At 45.8% G+C, this 27,928-nt stretch overlaps 1 protein-coding gene across 2 annotated transcripts in view; it reads left to right on the top strand.

Annotated features, from left to right (window-relative positions):
- Positions 1 to 27,928, top strand: part of USP24 (ubiquitin specific peptidase 24) — a 1,409,949-nt gene that overhangs the window by 792,526 nt on the left and 589,495 nt on the right. For both annotated transcript variants that reach the window (XM_069232604.1, XM_069232603.1), the window contains exon 42: positions 2,682 to 2,801. In XM_069232604.1, coding sequence (XP_069088705.1) covers positions 2,682 to 2,801 — 120 coding nt within the window. The remainder of the gene's footprint in view (positions 1 to 2,681; positions 2,802 to 27,928) is intronic.

Consider the following 27,928-nt stretch of genomic DNA (forward strand, 5'->3'; position numbering starts at 1 on the left):
CAAAAGAGCACTAATGTACTACATTGACAGAACAAAACTAATTTGAAAGACACAACAACTATTTGTCGCATTTCAAAAACCTCATACAGGAAATCCTATTTCAAAACAAGGCATTGCTAGGTGGATAGTTAAGTGTATTCAAACCTGCTATCTTAAAGCAAAGAGAGCTGCCTATTACACCAAAGGCACACTCAACCAGAAAGAAAGGTGCTACCATGGCCTTTCTAGGAAATATTCCAATGAACGAAATATGTAAGGCAGCAACATGGTCTACGCCTCATACATTTACCAAGCACTACTGTGTAGATGTGTTAACTGCACAACAAGCCACAGTAGGTCAAGCTGTACTAAGAACATTATTTCAAACTACTTCAACTCCTACAGGCTGAACCACCGCTTTTGGGGAGATAACTGCTTACTAGTCTATGCACATCATGTGTATCTGCAGCTACACATGCCATCGAACGGAAAATGTCACTTACCCAGTGTACATCTGTTCGTGGCATCAGTCGCTGCAGATTCACATGCGCCCACCCGCCTCCCCGGGAGCCTGTAGCCGTTTAGAAGTAGATCTTGAACATTTGTACATTTGTAAACATATTACTTTAACCTTTATTATGTACATACGTATTCATTCCATTGCATGGGCACTATTACTAACATACACAACTCCTACCTCACCCTCTGCGGTGAAAACAATCTAAGATGGAGTCGACGCCCATGCTCAATGGAATCGAAATGGGAGGAGTCTCTCGGTCTCGTGACTCAAAAAGAAAAACAACTTGTAACACTCCGAGGCCAACACCAGATGGCGGACTGTGCACAGCATGTGAATCTGCAGCGACTAATGCCACAAACAGATGTACACTGGGTAAGTGACATTTTCCATATATATATATATATATATATATATATATATATATATATATATATATATATATATATATATAATTTCAGTCTGGATCAAAGTGCAGAAATGTGCTTGTTGTTTTGCACCATGAATCTAGTGAACCATAAGTTGAGAAACAGGGGTGTTAGTGTTTAATATAATGAAGAACTGTTAAGTAGTAGTAAACATCTTGCTCTACCACCTACCTCGGTTGAAGGGTCAAGATTCTATTTAACTGCCTACTAGCAACCTTGACCTGTTCATCCAATGTAAGTATGTTTCTACATACCACTCAGAAAGACTTGCTTGGGATTTCTATAGCCTATTTTAGAGATGTAGATGGCACTTTGAGTATTTTAATATCATCTGACTCAAATGCGCTTGGACAGTCAGCTCTATTTTTGTCACACAATGCTGTATTACAAAATAAGTGCAGCAGCCGCATACGCCATACTTGGCTGTTAAGTTGAAGAGGGGAGTGGCGGGCACACACACAGTTCAGCTGTCAGCCTTCGGACCTCTTTAGCCCATATGTTTGCGCTCACTACTGGAAGGAAGCCCCGTCCATGTTGTTCGCCCTTCCAGCCCCGGGCTGTCTGTCATGCTTGGCTATGCTTTGTGCCTAATAGCCAATGCTGACGCAGCTCTTATGATATTTATTACATTGTATAGCAAGAGAACTGCACCAGGATTGGATGGACGAGGCTACCCAGCGCCCTGTCTAAGACTTGGAGGGTTGCATTGGCTACCCTGCCTCTGCCCTCAAGGTACAGTAGTTTCTTGTTCGGAAGCATAAAGTACACATGTCAGACTGGACGATTCCCGAGACAGGTCAGTCTGTCATGTTGACTTTAAATTACTGGGATCAGCTGGCACCTCCCTCCCTGGAAACAGCCATGCACCTTCCCCTAGGCATCTGAGTTACAATACTGTAAATAATTGCTGAAGCCTAGCTTCGGAATGAAAATCTGCATCTACACAGAACATTAACATTTCTGGAGGGTTGTGACTCAAAGTAGGGGGTGGCAATGCTCTTCTGCCCCTATAAAGAAGCTTTGGCTTTCCTCTTGAGCCAAGGCTGCTACTGCTGCGTTAGCATGTGTTATACCCATCCTCAATATCTGTCAGCCTGCTACATGGGCATCAGTGTACACATTAATTGAGCATTGCTTTCTTGAATGTCAGTAAACATGGACATTTTGCAGGACTTTTTTGTCTGAGCTATTCCACAGACCCACCACATTGGGAAGTACTGCTTTGATACCTAGTCACAAGGAGAGGAATCTGTCTATTAAGATAAGGAAACCCCGGTTAGAGATATCCATCAGAAGTTACTTAGCTCCGGTAGCCCTCTTTCTGATGGACACTCTAACTGCAGATTCCTCACTGCCCCACCTCGCAATTCTGTGGAATGGGCTCTTTTCCTAAAGCTCTCATTCTAAAGATCCACTGCATGCTGGTCATGCCAATTTGCTAATGGGTTCTGCATATGAACATGCAGACATGCCTGCAAAAAAAAAAAAACTGAAGTCAGTGCACATAGGTGACACTGACAGTCAGCTCTGTAATCTCAAAACAAAGTTTGTGCTGAGCTGCATGGTGCCACCTGCGGGCATACAAGAGTACTGCTTTAGAGTTTTTCCACATCCAAACTGATACCTGAATAATATTCACAAGTTGAATAATGTGCGTAGAGTATCCATTAGAAAGAGCATTAACAAACTTAAGTAACTTCTTCTTTTGTGACATACCAAAGCAACAGTATTCATTCTTAGGCTTTTACAATTTTTAGCACCTTCCACCTGTAGACAGTCGGTCTAGTTCAGGATATGTTGGATTAAAGAATGGAGGAGCTACCTGTTACATGAATGCAGTATTTCAGCAATTATACATGCAGCCAGGCCTCCCAGAGGTAAGCTTAATTAATTATCTGAATCGCTACTGGATTTAGTAGTGGCCAAAATGCCCTTGTTATTATAAAAAAAAAGCTTATGAAAATGTAAATTGTTGGGTGGGGTAATCTAGAAAATTATGGGATTGAAGAGATAGTATAATCTAAGGTTGTGTGAAATGCTTGTAATTTGCTTTCACATACATTCGTGGAATGTAGGCATATTACGTGTAATTAAGCAAAATGCGAATCTGTCTTTCACACCATATTTTAGCGTGACATGCATCTTCTTGTAAATTTGTGACATGACGACACATTTCGTGCTAAAACAGTACAAAAACATAAAAGCACTGAAAATAGCAGCCACATACTTTATGGTGTTGCTGTGTGTTAATTATTCAAAGTGTTGTAATTTCTAGAATTTTGTGTAACAAAGTAATGAGAAATTCCTGAAATGTTGTGAATTATACTGGTATAATTTACACTTTGCTCCCCAGCAGATTTATAATCTATGAAATAGTTTTATTTTCATGTTCATTGCCTTGTCTGCAACAGAATCTTCTGAGAGTACTTGGCTACTTGTGAAACAACCTAGAACCAGAATGCCTATAGGAACTTTATTAGGGAAAAAGATAAAAATATAGAAATTGTTTAATAATTTAGTTTAAAATGTCTAAGCTAAAGAAGCAGGCAGAAGATCCGTGATCTGGAGGGGAGAGTTATGGACTTGGAGGGTCGTTACTTAGAACAGGAGACCCACCTACAAGACCTACTACAAACTGCTGCAGCAGGAATTAACACGGGAAGCAAGGGCAGCGTGGCAGCCAACTCAAAGCAGAATACATATATGGGGAGATAAGGCCAGTAAAACCCTGCATTGGTTATGCACCCCCAACTCGGGGTTGACTGCCCTCTCGTATTTACAGATGGGGGATGGGTCAAAGGTGATGGGACAAGGGCCGATGGCCCAAGCATTGGCTAACTACTATCGGGGTCTGCTAGGGTGGACCTGGCGAGTCCGCAATCTGACCTGTCTCAATTCATACATGATCTACCAGTCACCAGCTTATCAGCTGCAGACAGAGCTTCCTTGGAGCCCAAAGTCTCAGTGGAAGAATTGAGAATAACGCTGAGACAGTTCAGTCCCGGGAAGGCCCCTGGACCGAATGGCTTTCCACCTGAAAACTGGCATCTGGTATGGCAGCACGCAGGTCAACCCATGCTGGAAATGTTCCAGGAGGCTGTTGAGAGGGGCACGTTGTCTCCGGATCATAGGACTGCAGATAATGTGGTAATACCAGATTGGGCACTGCCGGCCATCTTTGTGAGGATTTCCGACCCATTTCCTTGTTAATTACAGAGGTCAAGGTGTGGGCGAAAGTTCTGGCCAACCGGATGGGGAAGGTGATAGGACTCCTGGTAGGCTCTGACCAGTCAGGGTTTATGCCAACATGGGCTACAAGACATAATCTGAGTTGAGTGCATAATGTCATTGCCCTTAGTGCGTCGGTAGATGAACTTAGGGCTCTGTTGTCCATTGACTTCCAGAAGGCCTTCGACTCGGTCTACTGGGCATATGTGTTTGTGCACCTGGAGCGGGTGGGTTGTGGACCCTGATTTATCAGCTATATAAAACTCCTATACACAGACCTCAGAGCTAGGGTGCGCATGGGAGGACAGGTCTCGGAGTGGTTTCCGGTGGAAAGGGGCACACAACAAGGCTGCCCCCTATCCCATCTGTTGTTTGCAATTGTAATAGAGCGGGAGGACCCTTTGTATAGAGGATTCCAGTGGGAGACTACAGTGAGCGACAGAATATCGCTTTATGCAGATGATGTCCTTTTATTCCCAGGGGATCCGGAAACATTGGGGCCCAGAGCGCTGCAGATACTGGAGATTTTCAGAGACTACTCTGGTCTTTATATTACTAGGAGAAAATCAATGATTTAGCCGATAAATTCATACTCATCGGATATGCTGTGGGCATCAGATCTGCCCATTAGACAAGATGGGTTTACATACTTAGGAGTGTACGTTACGGGGAATGCTGAACGTTCCTTTGAGAAAAATTTGGCACTTCAACTGGAGCGGCTGTCCAGGGATGTAGCGTTCTGGGGTACTCTTCTGTTGTCTCTCTCGGGACGTTCGGCCATCTTCAAAACGGTGGCATTACCACACCTCTTGTATCATCTTCAGAATCATCCATTCCCAGTCGCTGCATCCTTATTTCAGAAGGTGAACGCCCAGTTACGTGCATTGCTTTGGGGAAGCAAGATCCCACGCATCTCACTGGATAAATGCTGCAGATTAGGGAACGAAGGGGGATTGGCCGAACCGGATGTACGTCTGTACTACTGGGCGGCACACCTCATTGTCATCAATGAATGGTGGTACGGAGGGTTCACTGACCCGGCATATGCTTTGGAGGGGAAGAAGATGGGACCACAGGGGATTTTGCACTTGTTGTATGGAGGGGCCTCTGGGATGGAACTGCCACCTGCGAATGGGGTGGTGTTTGCGTTGTGGGAGGAGCCACAAAAGGCTACAGGGTGGTAGCACAAGCTGACCTTGGAGACGCCACTGTGGCAGGGGTCTTATGTCCCCCAGATGATGTCATAGAGGAAGGAGTTTGCTACCTGGGATCTTGTGGGGATCTCGCAGCTAAAAGATATATTCCACGGAGGTATACTGAAATCCTTTCCCGACCTAGAAATAGAATTTACACTTCACCACACACAGTTTTTCAGATACTTACATCTGCGTCATGCATTGACGCCTGTGATATAGACGCTCACAGAGCTGTCGGAGTCTTCGCCTCTGGAGGCCAAACTACTGCTGACCAATATGACAGAGCACAAGCTCTCACTGACATACAAAACGCTTCTTGATGCTCTACCAGATCCTATGAAGAAGGTGCGTAGGGTATGGGAGACGGATTTGGGGGCATTGGAAGACAACAATTGGAGGGAGGCACTGGAGGCGCCTAAGGAAGTATCCATAGCCTTCCAGTTTAGACACATTGAATTCAAGCTGCCGCATCGCACCTGTTACACTATATTGCCCGACTAGATTGCATGGGCTATATAGCTAGCAATGCTTGTTTGCGATGCAGTACTGGGCCGGGAGATCTACTACATACGTTTTGGCCCTGCTCAGCTCTTTCAAATTTTTGGGGTGGAGTTTTGGGCACCCTGGAGGCGGCAATGGGCAGGACCATTCCAAAGGACCCCAGACTGATCCTTTTACACATTTCCCAGGGGCTGGAGGGTACGAGATACCAAAAAATATTGGTGTGGTTGGGCTTAGTACTTGCCAAAAGAGATATTGCAAGGGCCTGGAAGGGCCCACAGGCACCTTCGTTTGAGGGATGGGCACGGCGTATTGACTTCTGCATGGGGTTGAAAAAGACCCATATATATAGCGCGGGGATGTCCCAAAAAATATGCTTAAGTGTGGAATTGTTGGGCAGAGCAAAGGGGGATCCTCCTAGTGCCGATCCCAGAAAGGCAGTGGACGAATGAAGGTCACAACAGAAACTCCATCAGATGATACTGTAGTTGTGAGGCGCATTCTCTACGGAGGGAAGAGGGGTAATGGTTTGGCTTTGCAAGCCCTGCACGTCATTGTACATCATTGAGGCAAGAGACAAACTGATGTTGTATCCTTGTGCTGCTCCATGTCATGCTGATCTTTATTGTAATAAGGGAGAACAAAGCTATGCTGTGTTTGTTACAGAAAAGTTGTTAAAAAGTTTATTTTTTTTTTAAAAATGTCTAAGCTAAGGTTACTGATTTACTTACAAACATGTCTGTATATTGTATCTTTATGTCTGGCCTTTTAAAAGATTTAGCATCAATATTGAGGCCTAATCATATACGTCTCTTATTTACATCTGTCTAGCATTTTTTTAATTTTGCCGGTCTCAGACCTTCACTCAAGAAACACTTCCACGTTCTGGTCACAAATGAATGCAGTGGATTCAAATTCAGTCAGTATTAATTAACTGTAGATTTGTTGACATCGTAGGTAGGCCGAACTGAACACTGCTTATGTTTTCATTGCAAAACTTTCCAAAAGCAGGAGGCCCATATCATCATATCCTCTCTGAAGCACTAGAGATGTCGGAATCAAAAACGAAAGACTCCCTCATAATGAAATCTAACATTTTGAGGCTTTTTCATCATAAGGAGAGTTAAAAGTCCAAATGGTCGTTTGCCTCTACCAAATATAAACAACAGCAAAAAGAAAGGGAGACAATATGGAGAATGTCCAGGTTGTGTTGTGACTTACCCATTGACCAAATGTCCATACTTGGGAAGCTGCAAACTTTGGTTAGTTTTCCTCTTCCTGGAACTGGTCATGCAGGCCAAGTTGATGGATCTTAATTGTGTGTGGCTAGGTAACTCTAGGGCACCTTCTGGAGTTGCTACAGCCCCACCACTTAGTTCAGCACTATCAACATCAGGACCTCTGACTCCTCCAGTGAATAAAGAAAACCTCGGCAGCACATGTATCAGAACAAGAGGTTTTGACTTCTTGCATTTAACTGAACCTCATGGTGTTTTTTATATTGCGAAGTACATAAACACACTACTCTGATTTTCTTTTTTAAGAAAGGCTTGCAGCTATTAAGGCTGCAATGCCAGAGGCATTTTCGGTCTATCTCTGAGGCATTAAGTTCCTCAGAGCCCTTCTCCAGCATGTAGCTCATGGAAGTAAGACAGAAATTCTCTCTCACCTGACAATTTCAGTGCTCTACTTTTCTTGGTCCTGCCAAATTTGAGCCCTAAAACATTGAATGAAAACTGTATTGTGCCTCTAGGTACTTGCCTTACTGTTAGCCCCACTCCAAGTGAGGAGCAGCCATTTGTGGCCCCAGCCGGTGCAGACAGCCAGTTTGATGCATGCTGACTTTGCGTTTGGCTGGGTGTGTACCACCAATGGAGTATATCTCCTGAGCCTGTCTGATTCCATGAAGAAATAGTTGCACAATGGCCAGTTTCTGAAATTGAGACTTGTTGTTGATAGGTAGATAATAAAGGGATCTCAAATTCGAATTCTAAGACTGTATGTGTTGTGGAAATATGAACTTTTTGAAGTCTGTTAACAGGTTTTCTGATGCACACTTATATTTCCTCCCTTTGGGAATCCTTTCAGATTCCAGACAGATGTTGCTCTCTGACTCTCTGGGCATGATGACATGTAGCCACATATAGAAATTAAATGTGCTCACTGACATCAGTTCCTCTCTTTCTCCTTTCTTCAGTGCTGATCTGTATATATGCTGTGGGCAGTTAATGAGTCACAAAATTCAGGAAGCTCTGTGCTAAATATATATCCCCACTGAAGGTGACTGATTAAAGACCTTTACGTTACTGCAGCAATTAGATGTCAGTCATGGACTCAAACAATGTTTATCTTTGGTGCCTCAGAACTAAGCACATTTCTAAGTTGTGCAATAAATGCTCCCTCATGCTGTCAAGGGCCATCAGGAAACACAAGGACAAGCTTTGTCGCTTAAGAGAAAGCAATTTGGGTTTAAAGTCCTGAGATCATTAACAATCCTATTCTTAATCTCATTGTCATTCTTTAGGGAGGCTATGCTGTGGATATTCAGAGTAGTTCTGGTTCACTCCAGTGTACCTCTGGGCTCCACAGACCTCCTAGGTGTTCCCAGCAAGGTTCCATCTGTGAGTCTTTACCGGGCCCCATCTGGCCTACAGCTGGTCCTCCACAAGTGCTGCTCCGCACCTCTACCCCTTTATTGCAAGCCCCTCAAGATATATTGTTTGTCGGACAAGCTCTGATGGTGCAGACTTCTAATCCTGTTCTTGTAGTGTCTGAGCCACAACTGGTGTCCGCTCATCCTCAGTCTGTGTTTGTGTTTGACGTTACAAAGGCCCAGCCATTGACTGTGGAGATTCTTCACCAGTTCCTTTGTCCCAACACCATTGTTACAGGAAACTGGAAGAGTTTACAGCGTAAAATACTTGTCAGGACCTCAAAGGTGCCCCAGGCCCAGGATGACGACAAGGAGGCTTATGAGCTTCTTCTGCCTAATTATGCAGATGTTGGCCCCTTTATGGACTTAACAAATGCTAATGACCCAAATATCACCTGAAAATGACCAACTCATCCTTGGATCTTCCAAATAAACTGCAGCTTCTTAAAGCGTTGATTCACATGGATGCAGTGGTTGTGAACTTGCCTCTTTGATTATTGAATACTGTAAGACTTTTAGGTCGCTATACACATGCATTGTAGAATACAGGAAGCAAGAGGTCGCCTGGTCTTTCAGAAGACTTCAGAAACTCTTTCATACAAACAGTGCAGGATGACCAATATGTGACCAAATAAGTTTTAAGAGCTGACCTGGATTCTATGGATTGAGTAACCTGTCCTTTGGTTACCAGTGTTGTAATCTAGCTGCATTCTGGGATGAAGACAACCAGTCTTTCTTGATGGATCAAGGCACTTTGAGGATAAGGCAGTTTCTGTGCTGGATCACTTCAAAGACACCAGGGCTACATGTCACACCGTGGGGCTGCTTTCCTCCACTAGCTAATGCCTCCACCAATACATGAAATCCTGTGACTTCATTCAAGGTCCTGCCTAGTGTCGGAGGCAGCCCTTGCAGCCAGCGATCTGTTCAGCCCTTTTACAGATCCAGGGGCAGGGGCATTGACAGAGTTCATAACCTGCAACAAGAATAGTATTCTTCTTCATCTTTGCCTACTATTGGTGCTGTCAAACCGCTTTAGTTCACCCTTGTCTAGTGACATGAGGCAGGCAGAGGACAGGGTTGGTCTTTTTTTGCCCTCTTGGCTTACCATTGCTGCAAATAAATAGGTCCTTCAAGTTGTTGATCTTGGCAAATTTGTTTCAGTACTAGGTGTCCCTCCAGTCATGTCTTAAAAGTTGGTGGATCATGGCGCCATCCTGTCCACAGAGGTTCAATCTCTGCTCACAAAGGATGTGATTGAGGGAGTTGGAAAGAAGTACAGGCTGTTACTCTTGTGATTTTTATTTTCCCCAAGAGGACACAGGGTTGAGACACATGTTGGACCTCCGGTTTCTGAGGAAGGACAGGTTCAAAATGTTGATGTTGGCCCAGTATCTTCCAGTGACCATAAGTGGTGTCTGAATCCAGAGGTGGTGCAAACCATCTTCCTATAGTGGGACGTGTCTGTAGTAAATCTGTAAACTGCCTCTGGAGAATGAACATTGTCAGCCTTACGCACCTTGGAGTTTCCTCTTTGAGGTTCTCTAGAAGGAATGTTTTACTTTTGGGGATCTTCAGCCTACTGATGTGCTCTTGCCTTGATTCTGTGAGTCTAGAAGTAGTTCACTTTGGATAGCTCATCCTGGTTGCCCAGTACCAGGCATGAAGGATCTGATACTCCGACCTGTTGACCCTCAGTCTATGCCTTTCACTTCAGCTTCTTATTTAGGAGATCCTTTTTTTTCCAGCAGCAGAGCAGAGCCAGGCTCCTAAACCTCTACAATCTATACCTCAGAGCATGGAGTTGGAGCGGGTCCCACTGAGTGTTTTTTAGTTGCCGCTAGAAGTTGTGGTTGTGATCTAGGTAGATTGCTGCCCTTCCACAAAATCCATCTACTGTGGCTGCTGGGCTGATTTTCTTGCTGTGTGCAAAGACCAATACCCTATTTTACGGCTAATTTATCTAATGTTTGTATGTTTTATAACTGTAAATTTTTGGCTTTCTACATTTATCTGCCAAGTTGTCTTTGTTCCAGTCATCCACTGTGATGTGTTTTTAAAAAAAAAACTTCCATATGTGTTTACCTGCAAACTTTGTTATGCTGCTGTAGGACTTTAATTTAGTTCTTACTTTTTTAAGGTGTACATCCTGTGAACCAATGCATAGTTGCATTCAGAGAGAGCTAACAAATAAGACTATCTTCCTTATTACAATTACTTCCACTTGATGCATCCGTCAGCAACAAGTACTTTTGGTGCAACCACCATATACTGTCTTGTACCCTGACAAATTAGCGCTTCAATCTCGGCCATCCTTTCTCCCAAAGGTGTTCACCATTCCATGTGGGGCATTCTGTCACACTCCCTGTGTTTTTTGTTTTTTCTCTCTGCAACATCTTTAAAAGGAAGAGAAGAGCCTACATTGGCTAAACTGGCTCTGAGCCTTTCTGTTGATAGGACCAGGGAATCTGTCTGGATGATAAATGTTCATTTGGATGCTCCGGTGCGAAGAAATGGAAGGTGGTACAAATTAGACCATATGGCAATGGATTATTTTGTGTATCTGATAAATACTTCTAATCACAGATTCCATAACTTTGAATTTTCGCCAAGTTTCAGACTGGATCTGGCAATTTTTTTGTGAGCAGTACCCACGCGCGCCAGTAGCTGGTGTCTTTGGGCGCTGCATGGCATTGTCTATGCCGGAAGTGACGTGTGTGGTGCCTACATGGGTGCCATCCCAGTGCACTGATGTCAGGTCTTTTCTTTCCACACCACTCAGCATAGATCTGGGAAGAGCTATCCCCAGTCTTTTATGGCTGATCCTTTTTCGACTTCTTGATGAGATTTTTTTGAGATCTTGTCTCCTGGCGCGTGAGGATGTCCACTAGGAAAGCTGGATTTAAGCCATGTGGCACCTCTCAGTGAAACATTTAGTGTGCCTCTGGTGCCTTGAGCGCGACCCCAACCCCAAGACCAGTGTCCAATGGCATGCCATGCACCCCAAGGCCTTGATGGAGCGTCCATCAAGCTCATCGCTCAACATCCCAGCGCTCAAGATTTCAGTTGAGAGGAAGGTCCCAAGATCGTTCACAGAGCCACTACAGATGCTCATCCTTATAGTCAAAATCAGCCGGGAAATCAGGAAAGTCCCACTACCACTAGAAGAGCAAGAAGTCGAAGAGATCTTCGACTTCACCATGTACGTTGAAGTCTTCATAAGAGATGAGATGAGGGAGCGTCTTATTTTGAGGCCTGGCTCTGTGGTGGAACCTGCACCAGAAGTGTCTCCGTGCCTTACAGAGTTTCCAGGAGTGGGAGCACCCCACCCAGTTACAAGAATTATGAGAGGCCATGCACTTTATATTTGGGCAGCTTGTCCTTGCTGAAGCGCCTTTGGGTTCTGCAGGCTCAAGAGGGGCCCTTACTGGTTTTACGCAAGCGGGTACCCCCCAGATGCTACTCGGGCCCCTTAGATTTGTTGATGGATCTGGAGCAGGTTGAGCAACCTTCCCCAGTGCCGTCCTCCCGGGTGCTGCCAGCAACCCACAGGAGCATCATCACCCCTGACTAGAAATGGAGCCAGACAGACATCATCAGACACCGACCAGAGGCAGACTGCCCATGTTGGACCCAATGTCTTATTCATGTTTTAGGGGCTGAGTGGGAGTGCAGGAAGCTGGCTGTATATATGGTGCACTAAAAAGTAGTTCATCGTACAGAGTGTTTGGTGGATCCCCAGTTGGTTTACAGAGGCAAAAATAGATAATACTAACGCTCTCTTTTATGGTAGTACGGGTAAGCAGTTAGGCTTATCTGAGGGCAGTGCTAAGCATTTGTTGTACTCACAGAGGCGATACATGAGAGACACACTCAATGAATAAATCCCAGACCGTATTAGAAAAATAACACTTCTTTTTATGTATGTTTTGAAACCAGGAACTTCGTTCAAAAGTAAGTATTGTTTTTGATAGGTGAGTAAAACGTTCAGACCTGTGCGCTTTTACACACATTGCAATACTATGGGAGGAAGAGTCACAGGTGCATAAAAATAGATAGTCGGTTTCAGGGTTTCACCTTCAGGGTTTGGGGTTATAGAGGGCCAAGATCTAAAGTACTAACAGCAGTTTTTCAGGAGCTTCCTGGATTTCATAGGGAGCAAGGTGCTGGTGAACTTGTAGCTGGGCATGCTCGGTGAAGGGGGGGTGGGGGCCACCTGGAAATAGACTGCACAGGGGGACTTGGTGACCAGTCTGAGAGCTCCCAAGCAGGGCCTTGGGTTGCAGGGGGTCTTGGAGCACAGGGCTACAGCTGGTTCTTTGATAAACGGGCGGCTCAGATGCAGATGTGTTAGGACGACTGGGCTGGTACGCAAAGATTGTCCTCGCGATTAGGGGCCAACAGCTGGCAGGGGCAAAATCAGAACGGCTGAGCCACTCAAGAAGTGGGTCTCAGTGATGCTGACGTTCCTCGACTGCTGCTCGGTCGTGGTGCATTGGGAATCCGGACTGAACCCTCACTGTTGGTGCTCGGTGCAGGAGTTGGTGCTACATGGCTCTGGTAGCACACAAGGCTGCGGTTGGTCCTGGTGTCTTCACCTCGTTGGGGAGACATATCTGGTCCTCCAGAGCACGGGTACCTTCTCCTGGTCCTCTGGGGTGTTGGTCGGGCCAGGGAGCTGCAAGTCAGTGGACCGGAATCTTCTTGTCCGTACCTGTGGACTGAAGGGAAGTAGCTCCTCTACTCCAAGGGGGACTGGTGGTGCTTTTCAGAGTGCTGGCAGGCTAACCGAGGCTTTCTTAGTCCTCCATCTTGCAGGATGAGTCACTCTGTTGCGATTGTTGAGAGAGTTGTGAGCAGGCAGATTTTTGTGCCAAAAGTTCTCAGCTCCTCTGCCATTCTTGCCAGATAGTGAATCTTTGTCCTTCTTCTCTTGATCTGTCGAATCTGAGTTCTTGGGTTCAGTGGTGCCACTGAAATCTTCAATTTAGGGGCGTTAAGGGGAGTGACAGGTAGCAGCTGCTAGGTTGCCTACCTTTATAGTGCCTACACCCTCTATGTGACCACTTCTGGTGGTAAGTGAGCTTAACCCTGACCCTAGAATGCTAATTCCGTACAAAACAAGGTGGAGGAATATGAAAAGTGCTGTCCACATCAGCTAGTCCACCTTTGGGGTGGTCTGGTTGAATGCGGGCAGACCTCCTAATCTTCCTCATTTTCTTGCCTGTCTTGCCGTCACGAAGTGGGGTCAGGACAAGGAGGGAGGTGGTCATCTCCACCATTTGGTGAGACCTGGGTCACATAACAAAAGGTGCTGAGCCTTTGAAGCTCCCCTCCCTGGAATGTATATCCTGCTTGGAGGAGGTGTCAACACCTCCGCCCATGGCAGGCTTTGTTCCCGGCCTCCGAGAGCATAAGCTCTCACCTCAGGAAGTCAGAAACATGTCTGTGGTGGCTGAACTGGTTGAGACCAGTCAGTCAACCCAATAGCAGTCGGTAGGTTTTTCAAGGGGCACCTCTAAGGTGCCCTCATTAATAAATCCATCACTGGAATCAGTGAGGGTTTATTAATATGAGATGTTTGATACCAAACATCCAAAGTTTCAGTGAAGCCATCATGTAGCTGGGGAACTCGTAGTGACCAGTGTCTGGCACATGTATTTCAAATGGCTTCCCTGCCCTTTTAACTATGCCTAAGAATCAACAGCATGGCAGGGGCATATCTGCTAATGCAGATATGTCCACACATGTGATATAATGACCCTGCCTTAGGGCTGTAAGGCCTTCGGTAGGGGTGACCTACAAATACCATATTCAGTGGTATGAGGTCTGGCACACAAGGATCTGTGAAGGGTCATGTTTTCACTTTTCTCTATACCAAGACACACATATCATGTGATGGCAGCACTGTGTGTGTTTGGTGAGGGGTCCCCTTAGGGTGGCAGTTTGTGCTGCAGCCCTTATGGACATTCAGTAGTACCCCCGGCCCTAGGTACCAGGGATACCATTTACTAGTGACTTAGAGGGTTATAAAGGTTGTGCCAATTGGGGAAGAACTATACGATTTTGGGAAAGAGTTCTCTCTCAGGACCTGGTTAGCAGGCACTTTCAGTCGGAATCACATCATGTACCAGGCAAAAAGTGGGGGGAAACAATGCCAAAAAGGATTACTTTCCTACATGACCCCACCTCCCCCCCAATCAAAGGAAAGAGAGTCTATATCTTCTAAGTGGAAGAACCTGGAAAGGCCATCTGCATTGGCATGGTCAGTCCCAGGTCTGTGTTCCACTGTGAAGTCCATTCCCTTTAGGGAGATGGACCACCTTAACAGTTTGGGATTTTCACCTTTCATTTGCATCAGCCATCTGAGAGGCCTGTGGTCAGTTTGAACAATGAAGTGAGAGCCAAACAAGTATGGCCTCAGCTACTTCATGGACTAAACCACAGCAAAGGCTTCCCTCTCAATGGCACTCCACCACTGCTCCCTGGGGAGCAATGTCCTGCTAATGAAAGCAGTGGAGGTTAGGTCTGTGAGGGGGGCCATAGTGGACCCATATCCCTTCACGAACTTCCTTGAGTACCCAGTCAAGCCAAGGAATGCCCTGACTTGGGTCTGGGTGGTTGGAGCTTCCCAGTCCAGAATTGTCTGGGTCTTGGGTTTTAGTGGTTGAACCTGGCCTCCACCTTCAAGGTGACCTAAGCATGCGGACCCCGTCCGATTTGGCACTTGCTTGCCTTGATAGTGAGGCCTGCACTTCTCAGAGCCTCCAGGACCTTGCCAAGTTGGATCAGGCGATCCTGCCAGGTGGAGCTAAAGACAGCAATATCATCACAATATGCTGCACTAAAAAGTCTTCCAACCCAGTCCGGGTTTTAGTCACAAACCTCTGGAAGGTGGCAGGAGCATTCTTTATCCCAAAAGGCATAACAGTAAACTGATAATGCTGATCTGTGGTCAAGAATGCTGATTTTTCTTTTGCTCCACAGGCCAGACCTATCTGCTAGTATCCTGATGTGAGATCAAAAGTATTGAGGTATTTGGCTGGCCCTAACCTGTCAATTAATTTGTCAGCCCAAGCAATTGGGTGTGCATCAGTCTTGGTTACAGGATTGAGGCCCCTATAGTCCCAACAAATCCTCAACGCTTTCTTTCCTCTCTGGCTGTGAGGTTTGGGGACTAAGACAACTGGGTAGGCCAGGGACTCTGAGTGCTGAATGACTCCAAATTCCAGCATATTGCTTACTTCAGTTTTGATGCTCTCTTTGACATGATCGGACTGCCTGCAGGTTTTTTGACAGGTAAGCTGTCCCCAGTGTCCACATCATGTGTACACCAGTTGGTCTGAACAGGGGTCAAGGAGAAGAGGTCAGCATATTGATGCAGGACGTGCCTGCAGTCAGCCTGCTGTTGGTCAGTGAGGGTCTCTGAAAAGACTACTCCTACAACTGACCATTCTTTAGAATTGTTGGAGAGGAGGTCAGGGAGAGGTTCACTCTCTGCTTCCTGGCCCTCACCAGTGACCATTAAAATGGTCATCTCATCCCTGTCATGATAAGGTTTAGGGTGATTGACATGAATGACCCTCTTGGGGTTCCTGCAAGAGCCAAAATCTACCAGATAGGTGACTTCTCATTTTCTTTATAGGATAAGGAAGGGCCCACTGCATCTGTCCTGGAGAGCCCTAGAACCCACAGGCTCCAAAACTCACACCTTCTGCCCTGGTTGGCACTCCACCAGTGCAGCCTTTTGGTGATATCAGGGCTTCTGGAGCTCTTGGCTGTCCTCAAGTTTTTTGGATGCTTTTTTCATGTGCACACACTCCACAATATATTGTTTAGGTTATTTGAGAGGCTTCTCCTATCCATCCCTCACAAGATACAATGTTCCCCTCACAGTATGACCAAACAGAAGTTCAAAGGGGGAAAACCCTAACACCTTCTGTGTCACTTCCCGGTAGGCAGTAAGCAGGCATCACAATAAGACATCCATCTCCTTCTGAGTTTTTCAGGTAGTCCACAACTCATGCCTTTTCAATGTCTTGTTGAACCCTTCAACAAGTCTATTTGTTTGTGGGTGATATGGTGTAGTGAACTTATAAGTCACTGCATATTCAAACCACACACTAGCAGTCCGTAGTTGTTTCAGGGGGGCACTTCTAAGGTGCCTTCTGAGTGCATGCATTGAAAAATACAACACTGGAATCATTGAGGGTTCATTAATGTGAGATGTCTGATACCATACATCCCTGGTATCAGTGAAGCCATCATGTATCTGGGGAACTCGTAGTGACCAGTGTTTCCAACACATGTATTTCAAATTGCTTACCTGTCAATGGCTTACTATGTGTTTCAAGTAACCAGGTGTGATGTTCGTACTTCTGTCTGACCCTGGCTCTTTTGAAAACCCCACTCTGGTGAAGATGCTAGTGAAGGCCCTAGCTACTGCAGGAACAGTAGTAGTCCTTGGGGGAATTGCTTCAGGATACCTGGTTGCATGATTCACTACTACCAGTATAAATATGTGTTCGATGGCATCTGTCGCTGTAGATACACATGTTCTGCATAGCTCGCCATCTGGTGTTGGATCGGAGTGTTACAAGTTGTTTTTCTTCGAAGAAGTCTTTCGAGTCACGGGACCGAGTGACTCCTCCTTCTGTCTCCATTGCGCATGGGCGTCGACTCCATCTTCGATTGTTTTCTTTCCGCCATCGGGTTCGGACGTGTTCCTGTCGCTCCGAGTTTCGGAACGGAAAGTTAGTAGATTTCGGAAGATTTTCGTCGGTATTGTTGCGTTCGGGATCGGCGTAGTCAGATTAAACACCGCATCGAAGATCGACGCGCTCCGGTGCCCTTCGGGGTAGTTTTCGAGCCCCCGTCGGGGCATGGTCGGCCCGACCGCGTGTCCAACACCGCCGATGGAACGGACCCCGTTCCGTTTTTGTCCCAAATGCCACAACAAATGTCCGTATACAGACCAACATTTGGTCTGTAACCTGTGCCTGTCACCTGAGCACAGTGAGGAGACTTGCGAAGCCTGTCGCGCGTTCCGGTCCCGAAAAACACTCCGTGACCGTCGAGCCAGGAGACTTCAGATGGCGTCCACGCCGACAGCGCACCGAGAGTTCGAGGAACAAGAGGAAGAAGAAACCTTTTCGATCCACAAATCGGACTCCGAGGAATTCGACGATCAAAGAACCGTGAGTAAGACGTCGAAAACAACACATAAAAAAAGTGACAAGGCCCAGGGGACGCCACTGCCACCAGGCCATGGCTCCACCCATAAGTTCGGTGACCGACCATCGGCACCGAAAAAGGCCAAAACAGTGCCGAGATCGTCCGACTCCGGTCGAGACACCGGCATGCAGCCTTCTCGGGATCGAGAAAGTGCTGGAGAGAAGCAACGACACCGAGATAGCGGTGTAGAAACGGCTCGACGCCGAGACAGCGGCACCGACGAAGATCGACGCCGAGAGTTTTCGACTCCAAAAAAGAAAAAAGCCACCTCGGAGCCGAAAAAAGATACAGGCAGGGTTTCGGTGCCGAAACAACCCGTAACCGACCCAGGTCCAGGCTCTTATACAGAGGAGCAATCACTGTCCTCTCAGATGCGAAAGCATAGGTTTGAGGAAGAGCTGCAATCCACCGAAGTGGACCATACGCAAAAACGTATTTTCATACAGCAGGGAACAGGAAGAATAAGCACCCTTCCCCCTATTAGGAGAAAAAGGAGACTGGAGTTTCAAACAGAACAGGCGCCACAAACAAAAATGGTGAAAAAGGTGACTCCGCCACCCTCTCCTCCACCTGTACTTAACGTCTCACCAGCGCAAACTCCGTCACTTTCCCCGGCTCACACCACCATGAGCCAAGGTGACCAGGATCAAGACGCTTGGGACTTATATGACGCCCCAGTGTCGGACAACAGTCCGGAGGCATATCCAACAAAGCCCTCACCACCTGAAGACAGCACAGCATATTCTCAAGTGGTGGCTAGAGCAGCAGAATTCCACAACGTAAACCTCCACTCAGAACAAGTCGAGGATGACTTTTTATTCAAAACCCTCTCCTCCACCCACAGCTCCTACCAAAGCCTGCCTATGCTGCCAGGTATGCTTCGGCACGCAAAGGAAATCTTCAAGGAGCCGGTCAAAAGTAGGGCAATAACGCCAAGGGTGGACAAGAAATATAAAGCACCTCCTACAGACCCTGTTTTCATCACCACACAGCTGCCACCAGATTCCGTCGTAGTGGGAGCAGCTCGGAAGAGAGCCAACTCCCACACATCTGGGGACGCACCACCCCCAGATAAAGAGAGCCGCAAGTTCGATGCAGCTGGGAAAAGAGTCGCAGTACAAGCTGCAAACCAGTGGCGCATCGCTAACTCTCAAGCACTACTTGCGCGCTATGACAGAGCCCATTGGGATGAGATGCAACACCTCATCGAGCATCTACCCAAGGAACTTCAAAAAAGGGCAAAGCAGGTGGTTGAGGAAGGACAGAACATATCTAATAACCAGATACGATCTTCTATGGACGCAGCAGACACAGCTGCAAGAACAATTAATACATCTGTGACCATTAGAAGGCACGCATGGCTAAGAACGTCTGGGTTCAAACCAGAGATACAGCAGGCAGTGCTCAATATGCCATTCAACGAAAAACAACTGTTCGGACCAGAAGTGGACACGGCAATCGAAAAACTTAAAAAAGACACTGACACTGCTAAAGCCATGGGCGCACTCTACTCCCCGCAGAGCAGAGGAACCTACAGCACCTTCCGCAAGACACCCTTTCGAGGGGGGTTTCGGGGTCAGGCCACACAAGCCAGCACCTCGCAGGCAACACCGTCCAGCTACCAGGGACAGTACAGGGGAGGCTTTCGGGGCCAATACAGAGGAGGGCAATTCCCTAGGAATAGAGGGAAATTTCAAAGCCCCAAAACCCCTACAACCAAGCAGTGACTCAGATGTCACTCACCCCCTCCACACAACACCAGTGAGGGGAAGAATAGGTCATTATTACAAAGCATGGGAGGAAATAACTACAGACACTTGGGTCTTAGCAATTATCCAACATGGTTATTGCATAGAATTCCTACAATTCCCTCCAAACATACCACCAAAAGCACAGAAATTGTCAAAACAACATTCCGACCTTCTGGAAATAGAAGTTCAAGCACTATTGCAAAAGAATGCAATCGAATTAGTACCAATCACACAGACAAACACAGGAGTCTATTCACTGTACTTCTTAATACCAAAAAAGGACAAAACACTGAGACCAATCCTAGACCTCAGAATACTAAACACCTACATCAAATCAGACCACTTTCACATGGTCACGCTACAAGAGGTGTTACCATTGCTAAAACTACAGGACTACATGACAACCTTAGATCTCAAGGACGCGTATTTCCATATACCAATACATCCATCTCACAGAAAATACCTACAGTTCGTATTCAAAGGAATACATTACCAATTCAACTATTGCCTTTTGGTTTAACAACCGCACCAAGAGTCTTTACAAAATGTCTAGCAGTAGTGGCTGCACACATCGGAAGGCAGCAAATACATGTATTCCCATATCTAGATGATTGGCTAATCAAAACCAATTCACTAACAAAGTGCTTACAACACACAAATCAAATCATACAAACCCTCTACAAACTAGGTTTCACCGTCAACTTTGCAAAATCCAACATTTTGCCGTGCAAAGTACAACAATACCTGGGAGCCATAATAGACACAACAAAAGGAGTAGCCACTCCAAGTCCACAAAGAATTCAAAATTTCAACAAGATCATACAACGCATGTATCCAACGCAAACAATACAAGCAAAGATGATATTACAACTCCTAGGCAAGATGTCTTCATGCATAGCCATTGTCCCGAACGCAAGACTACACATGAGGCCCTTACAACAGTGCCTAGCATCACAATGGTCACAAGCACAGGGTCACCTTCTAGATCTGGTGTTGATAGACCGCCAAACTTACCTCTCGCTTCTATGGTGGAACAGTATAAATTTAAACAAAGGGCGGCCATTCCAAGACCCAGTGCCACAATACGTAATAACAACAGATGCTTCCATGACAGGGTGGGGAGCACACCTCGATCAACACAGCATACAAGGACAATGGAACGTACATCAAACAAAACTGCACATAAATCACCTAGAAATGCTAGCAGTTTTTCACGGATTGCGGGCTTTCCAACCAGTTATAACTCACAAATACATTCTTGTCAAAACAGACAACATGACAACTATGTATTATCTAAACAAACAGGGGGGCACACACTCAACGCAGTTGAGTCTTCTAGCACAGAAAATATGGCGATGGGCAATTCACAACCACATTCGCCTAATAGCGCAGTTCATTCCAGGGATCCAGAATCAACTTGCAGACAATCTCTCTCGAGATCACCAACAAGTCCACGAATGGGAAATTCACCCCCAAGTTCTAAACACTTACTTCAGACTCTGGGGAACACCTCAAATAGACTTGTTTGCAACAAGAGAGAACGCAAAATGCCAAAACTTCGCATCCAGATACCCACACAGGCAGTCCCAAGGCAATGCCCTATGGATGAACTGGTCAGGGATATTTGCCTACGCTTTTCCTCCTCTCCCTCTCCTTCCTTATCTGGTAAACAAATTGAGTCAAAACAAACTCAAACTCATTTTAATAGCACCAACTTGGGCAAGGCAACCCTGGTACACAACACTGCTAGTCCTATCAGTAGTACCCCACATCAAATTGCCCAACAGGCCGGATCTGTTAACACAACACAACCGACAGATCAGACATCCAGATCCAGCATCGCTGAATCTAGCAATCTGGCTCCTGAAATCCTAGAATTCGGACACTTACAACTTACCCAAGAATGTATGGAAGTCATAAAGCAAGCCAGAAGGCCGTCCACTAGGCACTGCTATGCAAGTAAATGGAAGTGGTTTGTCTGTTACTGCCATCATAATCAGATCCTACCTATACACGCAACTCCAAAGGATGTAGTGGGTTACTTGCTTCACTTACAGAAATCTAGCCTAGCCTTCTCTTCCATTAAAATACACCTTGCGGCAATATCTGCATACCTGCAGACTACCTATTCAACTTCCCTATATAGGATACCAGTCATTAAAGCATTCATGGAAGGGCTTAAAAGAATTATACCACCAAGAACACCACCTGTTCCTTCATGGAACTTAAATGTTGTCTTAACAAGACTCATGGGTCCACCTTTTGAACCCATGCACTCTTGCGAAATACAGTTCCTCACCTGGAAGGTTGCATTTCTCATCGCCTTTACATCTCTAAGAAGAGTAAGCGAAATTCAGGCGTTTACAATACAAGAACCTTTTATACAACTACACAAAAATAAAGTCGTCCTAAGGACTAATCCTAAATTTTTACCAAAGGTTATTTCACCGTTCCACCTAAATCAAACAGTGGAACTACCAGTGTTCTTCCCACAGCCAGATTCCGTAGCTGAGAGGGCACTACATACATTAGATGTCAAAAGAGCATTAATGTACTACATTGACAGAACAAAAAACATCAGAAAGACTAAACAACTATTTATTGCATTCCAAAAACCTCATGCAGGAAACCCAATATCAAAACAAGGTATAGCCAGATGGATAGTTAAATGCATCCAAATCTGCTACCTTAAAGCAAAACGACAACTGCCCATTACACCAAGGGCACACTCAACCAGAAAAAAAGGTGCTACCATGGCCTTTCTAGGAAACATCCCAATGCAAGAAATATGTAAGGCAGCCACATGGTCTACGCCACACACGTTCACCAAGCACTACTGTATAGACGTGCTATCCGCACAGCAAGCCACAGTAGGTCAAGCCGTATTAAGAACGTTATTTCAAACCACTTCCATTCCTACAGGCTGAACCACCGCTTTTGGGGAGATAACTGCTTACTAGTCTATGCAGAACATGTGTATCTACAGCGACAGATGCCATCGAACTGAAAATGTCACTTACCCAGTGTACATCTGTTCGTGGCATCAGTCGCTGGAGATTCACATGTGCCCACCCACCTCCCCGGGAGCCTGTAGCAATTAGGGAGTTAGCTTCAACTTTGTATATTTGTATATATATTATTTTAGCCTTAAATAGGTACATACTTAGTCACTCCATTGCATGGGCACTATTACTACAATACAACTCCTACCTCACCCTCTGCGGGGAAAACAATCGAAGATGGAGTCGACGGCCATGCGCAATGGAGACAGAAGGAGGAGTCACTCGGTCCCGTGACTCGAAAGACTTCTTCGAAGAAAAACAACTTGTAACACTCCGACCCAACACCAGATGGCGAGCTATGCAGAACATGTGAATCTCCAGCGACTGATGCCACGAACAGATGTACACTGGGTAAGTGACATTTTCATTCCTGATTAAGTTTGAGGGTCAAGGGGACTGACAATGTCAATCCCTACCCTTTCAAATGGAACCCCAACTACTTGGAGTGGAATTAAGGGGGATTTGGGGTAGCCACCTGTCTTGCCACCTGCTTGACAAGTGGAACTGAAGCTACAAACCTCCTTCCCCTTCTGGGACATACCTGGCCAGTAGAAATGGTTCACCAACCTACTCCATGTTGTAGCCTGTTCAAGATGCCCAGCTTTAGGGATGTCCTGGACCAATGTGAGGAGAAATTATCTGCACTGCTGAAGCACTACCACTCTGCTAGTGGCACAAGGTTCTAGGGTCTATGGCCTCAACGTAAAGGAGTTCCTCTTCCCAATATGTCCTGTGGGGGATCCACTAACCTCTCCCTTTTACTAATCAGCAGCTTGCTGTCTGAGGCCTTCAAGAGTGGGACAGCTCTTCTGCCTCTGGCACACATCATCCCTAGAGGGTCACCCTGGGCCTAAGAGCTGCCTGGTAAGGTCCAAGCTCCTAGAGCATCGTTCCCTCTGGGAGGGTACCTGATCTATTACTCAATTTAGATGCTGGTTTCCAAGTCTTCTTTCCCTTTCTCATGATAGGCTTGGCGATCATCCCAGGTTCCATAAATACTTGTTCACCCGGGGCTCTGCTCTGTGCTCAGGTTTTCACACACACCCATTCAGGTAAACCCAGCATAGCTGCATGGGTCTTTATTTTGACCTCAGCCCATGCTGAGGATCCAAGATACTTCCCTTGCAGACATTGTACAGGAATAGCAGAAGATACCACCACCTTCCTCTGGTCATTAACCCCTCCCCATTCGAAGAACACCTTCACCATGGGATGTACCTTTTGCCTGATTATCAGCCTTGAGGACTGTATATGTCTCACCAATCAAGTACTCAGTCACCATGGTCTCTCAGTACATTAACTCTAACCCCATTCATATGTGGCTGTTGTCTGTATTTTTCCAGATTACTGGGCCAGACAACCAGGGCAGCTACATCCACCCCACCCCCACTAGAGTTGTGGGGGTCAGGTCCTACCTGGAATCCCATCTGGAGACTTACCACTGCATGTACTGCAGGTGTACTAGAGACATTCTTTTTGTTGGGACAGCTAGGGTCTCCAGTTCAGTGTCCAAGAGCTTTACAGTCATGATAGCAAGCCTTTTTGGATTCCCAGCTTTCACCCTGGTACCCACTCCTAAACTGTGAAGAGTTTCGGGTCCTACCTTCTAGAGCAGGTTGTTGGGGGGCCTTGAGAAGACTCTCTGTTTTTATCTTTGTTTTGGTTATCATCTTTCCTGTAGGAAGGCGGGGTGGAGGCCGGAGGTGGGGTTGGCCTCTTTTTTTGTGGTCTCCCAAGCAGTGGTAGTTTTGGTCACCCTTGTCTTGACTCAGTGGTCTGCCTTCTTTACCCAACTCCTAAGGAGAAAGTGGACCTAGGTCTAGCAGGTACTGATTTATCTTCTCTTAAACACAATTACTTAACAGATGCTCTTTCATAATTAAATTACAAAGTCCATCACAATCCTGCACATTGTTACTTTCAAACAGCTACCTAGTGTTTTTACCAAAAAGTCTACAAAATCTACCCAGTTCTGACTTGAGTTTTTCAAGTCTCCCTGAATCTGATTTTGTATTCTTCAGTGGTGAGTCCAGAGCCCTCAATCAGGGTGTCCTTCATGAGTTCATGGAATCCAGCATCTGCCTCATTCATTGTCCCTATCACCACATTTCCCTGAGAACAGCTCCCGGAGAAGAGAGCCCCAATACTTTTTGTCAAGTCCTCTCGGGTTACAGGCCTTCTCGAAGGCTGTAAACCATTTGGTGATATTATCACCCTCCTCATATTTGGGGACAATCCCTTTGGGGATTTTAGGTCAAAAGTTTCTGCTCTTCCCCTAGGTATTATGTTGCTGCCACCATTCATGAATGGTAAACTCATGTTTCACCTTTCCCTTTCTGTGGCCAGTATACTGTCCTCCAGGGCTATTCTGTGGACTAATCTTTCAAGATGAGCCTCCTCTTCAGAGACCTATTCAGTGTTCCTTGAGTGACCTGGGCCGCCCTCGCTAGAGGCAGGTGGCCTGGGTGCCTTGGGTTGGCTGCTGGGTGCCACTACCAAGACCACGCCTTTGAGTGGGATATCTGGATCTTCCTCCTTACTGACTTCCGGGTCAAGTGGCTTCATCCATAGAATCTGTAGCTTCTGAAGCATTGTCGTGGTAGGGTGTGATTCAGATTTTATCTTGTACCCTTTACAGAGGGTCCTTCACTGCTTTTATGTAAGCTACAGATAAGGGGTAAGGTTGAGCTTCTTAGCCACATCCTCTGGGGTACTCAATAAGACACTAAAATTGTAACCTTTTTAGAGCTTGAAAAAAATCTGAACACAAGTTTTCAGTCTCAACTATAGTAAGTTTTTAAATCATAAACAGTTTGGAACTACAGGGACTTAACCAAGGCCCTAACAGTTAATTTTAAGATTTATTTTTAAATAAACAACCTATCAACAAATGTGCAATTTTAACTAAAGACAGTTTTTTTTTATTTAATGTAGCCACTTATTGACCAAGTGGTATCAGTAAATTCAAGGTCCCTGACACCACCATCGCTGATCCACCAATGTAGGAAGCTGGCTCTCTATGTAGTGCACTAAAAAAATGTACACCGTGCAGAAAATCCAGTGGATCCCTAATTAGTTTACAGAAGCAAAAGTAGATACTAGTGCTCTCTTTTGTGGTAGTGTCGGTGAGCAGTTAGGCTTATCAGAGGGCAGTGCTAAGCATTTGTTGTGCTCACAGAGGCAATCAGAGACCAATTTAGAAAAATAATAATTTTGTTTATATATACTTTAAACCCCAGAACTTTGTTGAAAGGTAAGTACGTTTTCTAGCATACATACTTTTTATTTTCAAAAGTAGTGTAATTTCAGAGTTCTTCAATGTTAACCTATGGAGCAAATCAATGTTCAGCAAACACAGGGTTAACAACGACTGAAGAGGCCAATCTCAAAGAGTGAAGGTAAATATTGGACACCAATCAGAACCACACCAGCAGGTCAAGCCAGTGGCAAGACCGTTGGCTACCCAAAGGCCCCCTTGATTCCACTTCCAGTGGTTGGGGATCCCTTTGACAGGGTAGGGATTGACATTTTCAGTCTCCTTGACCCTCCAACAGCATCTGGGAACAGATGTGTACTGGTTGTAGTAAATCATGAAACAAATTAACCTGAATCAATTCCCCTGAGGACTACTACAGCCCATTCAGAAGCTAGGGCCCTTATTGGTGTATTCACCAGAGTGGGCTTCCCAAAGGAGGTGTTTTCAGACAGAGATACTAACTTCAAGTCTGGATACCTACATTTGGGGTGAATGTGGTGTGACCTACATGTTTACTACCCCTTATCACCCACAAACTAATGGCCTTGTTGAAAGATTCAACCAAGACATAAGAAGGTATGATCAGTGGACTCCCTGAAAATGAAAAACTGAGCAGGCGATGGGATGGCGTACATCCATGCCTGCTTTTTGTTTACAGGGAAGTGCCACAGAAGGGAGAACATATTTCCCCATTTGAACTTTTGTTTAGCCTTTATCTTATGAAGGAGGGATGGAAGCGACCTGTCAGAGAGCCTAAGTAAGATATTGTGGCTTATGTGCTTGGCCTTTGTGCCAGGATGACCGAGGACATGGAAAAAGTTTCCAAAAATCTTTGGGCAGCCAAGACCTCCAGAAGCTCTGGTATGACAAAAAAGCTGCACTGCTGAAGTTCTAACTAGGCAGAAGCTATGGGTCTTGGAGCCTAGGGCTCTCTATGAAAAAATAGAGTGCACCCTGCCCCATCCTAGGAAGAAAAGAGGCAGTCATCTATCTGGTGGACGGAGGTTGTTGCAGGAGCCCCAAAAGAGATAGCAATGTAAAACGCCTGAAACCCTGTCATGACAGAGCTGAGAGGACCATCCTTATGGTCACTGATAAGGGACCGGCACCAGAGTGTGACCCTCTCCCTGATCTCCAACAATCCAAAAGATGGCTCAGAAGAGGTAGTGGTCTTTTCAGACACCCTCACTGGCCAACAGCATGCTGACTATAAGCAAGTCTTACAGCAGTATGTTGAGCTCTAATCCTTGACTCCTGGTCAGACTACCTGGGGCACACATGATGTGACACTGGGGACAGCTTACCTGTCAAAAACAAAATTTACAAACAGACTGACTATGAGAGCATCAAAGCTGAGGTCAGCAAGCTGCTGGAATTGGGAGTCATTGAGCACTCTGAAAGTCCCTGGGCCAGCCCAGTGGTTTTAGTCCCCAAACCTCATTCCAAGGGTGGAAATAATGAATGAGGTTTTGTGTGGACTGTAGAGGTCTCAGTGCTGTAACAAAAACCAATGCTCACCCCATACCTAGAGCTCGTGAGCTACTTGACAGATCTGATAGAGACAACTAGCCGCAGATTCCTTATCTTAGAATTCTCCCCCAGGCGCCTGACTATCCAGAAAAAATGTCTTCATCAGTACCTCTGTGCGTTGGTAAAGAGTGTTATGTGACTCTGTATCAACGTCGTGCTTCGGATATGACGTAGATGGAATCCATATAGTCCCTCCACCCACCATACTGATGTATTTTTCTTCTTTAACATGCAGCAACGTGGATCCGGAGAACCAGTTTCCTCTGGCCATTTTGTGGCCTTCCCTTTCGATGTTTTTTTTTTTTTGTCATTGGAGCAGTGTGTTCAGTGGCATGTGTAGCTGTAGACAAACATACTGTGCATGAGCTCGCAATCTAGTGTTGGGTTCAGAGTAGTAAAACTTGTTTTTGTTCAACAAAAGTTTTTGAATCATGGGCTCGAGTGACTCCTCCTCTTGGTTATACTGCGCATAGGCATAGAGTCCTTTGCTAGAATATTTCTCAGTAGGTGGGAGAGTGAAGTAGTGAAAAATAGATAGTAGGATAGAAAAGATGTCCATGCAATGTATTTACACATGTGCATTATTTATATAT

This window comes from Pleurodeles waltl, chromosome 4_2, assembly GCF_031143425.1.
Source record: "Pleurodeles waltl isolate 20211129_DDA chromosome 4_2, aPleWal1.hap1.20221129, whole genome shotgun sequence".
Classification (NCBI taxonomy): domain Eukaryota; kingdom Metazoa; phylum Chordata; class Amphibia; order Caudata; family Salamandridae; genus Pleurodeles; species Pleurodeles waltl.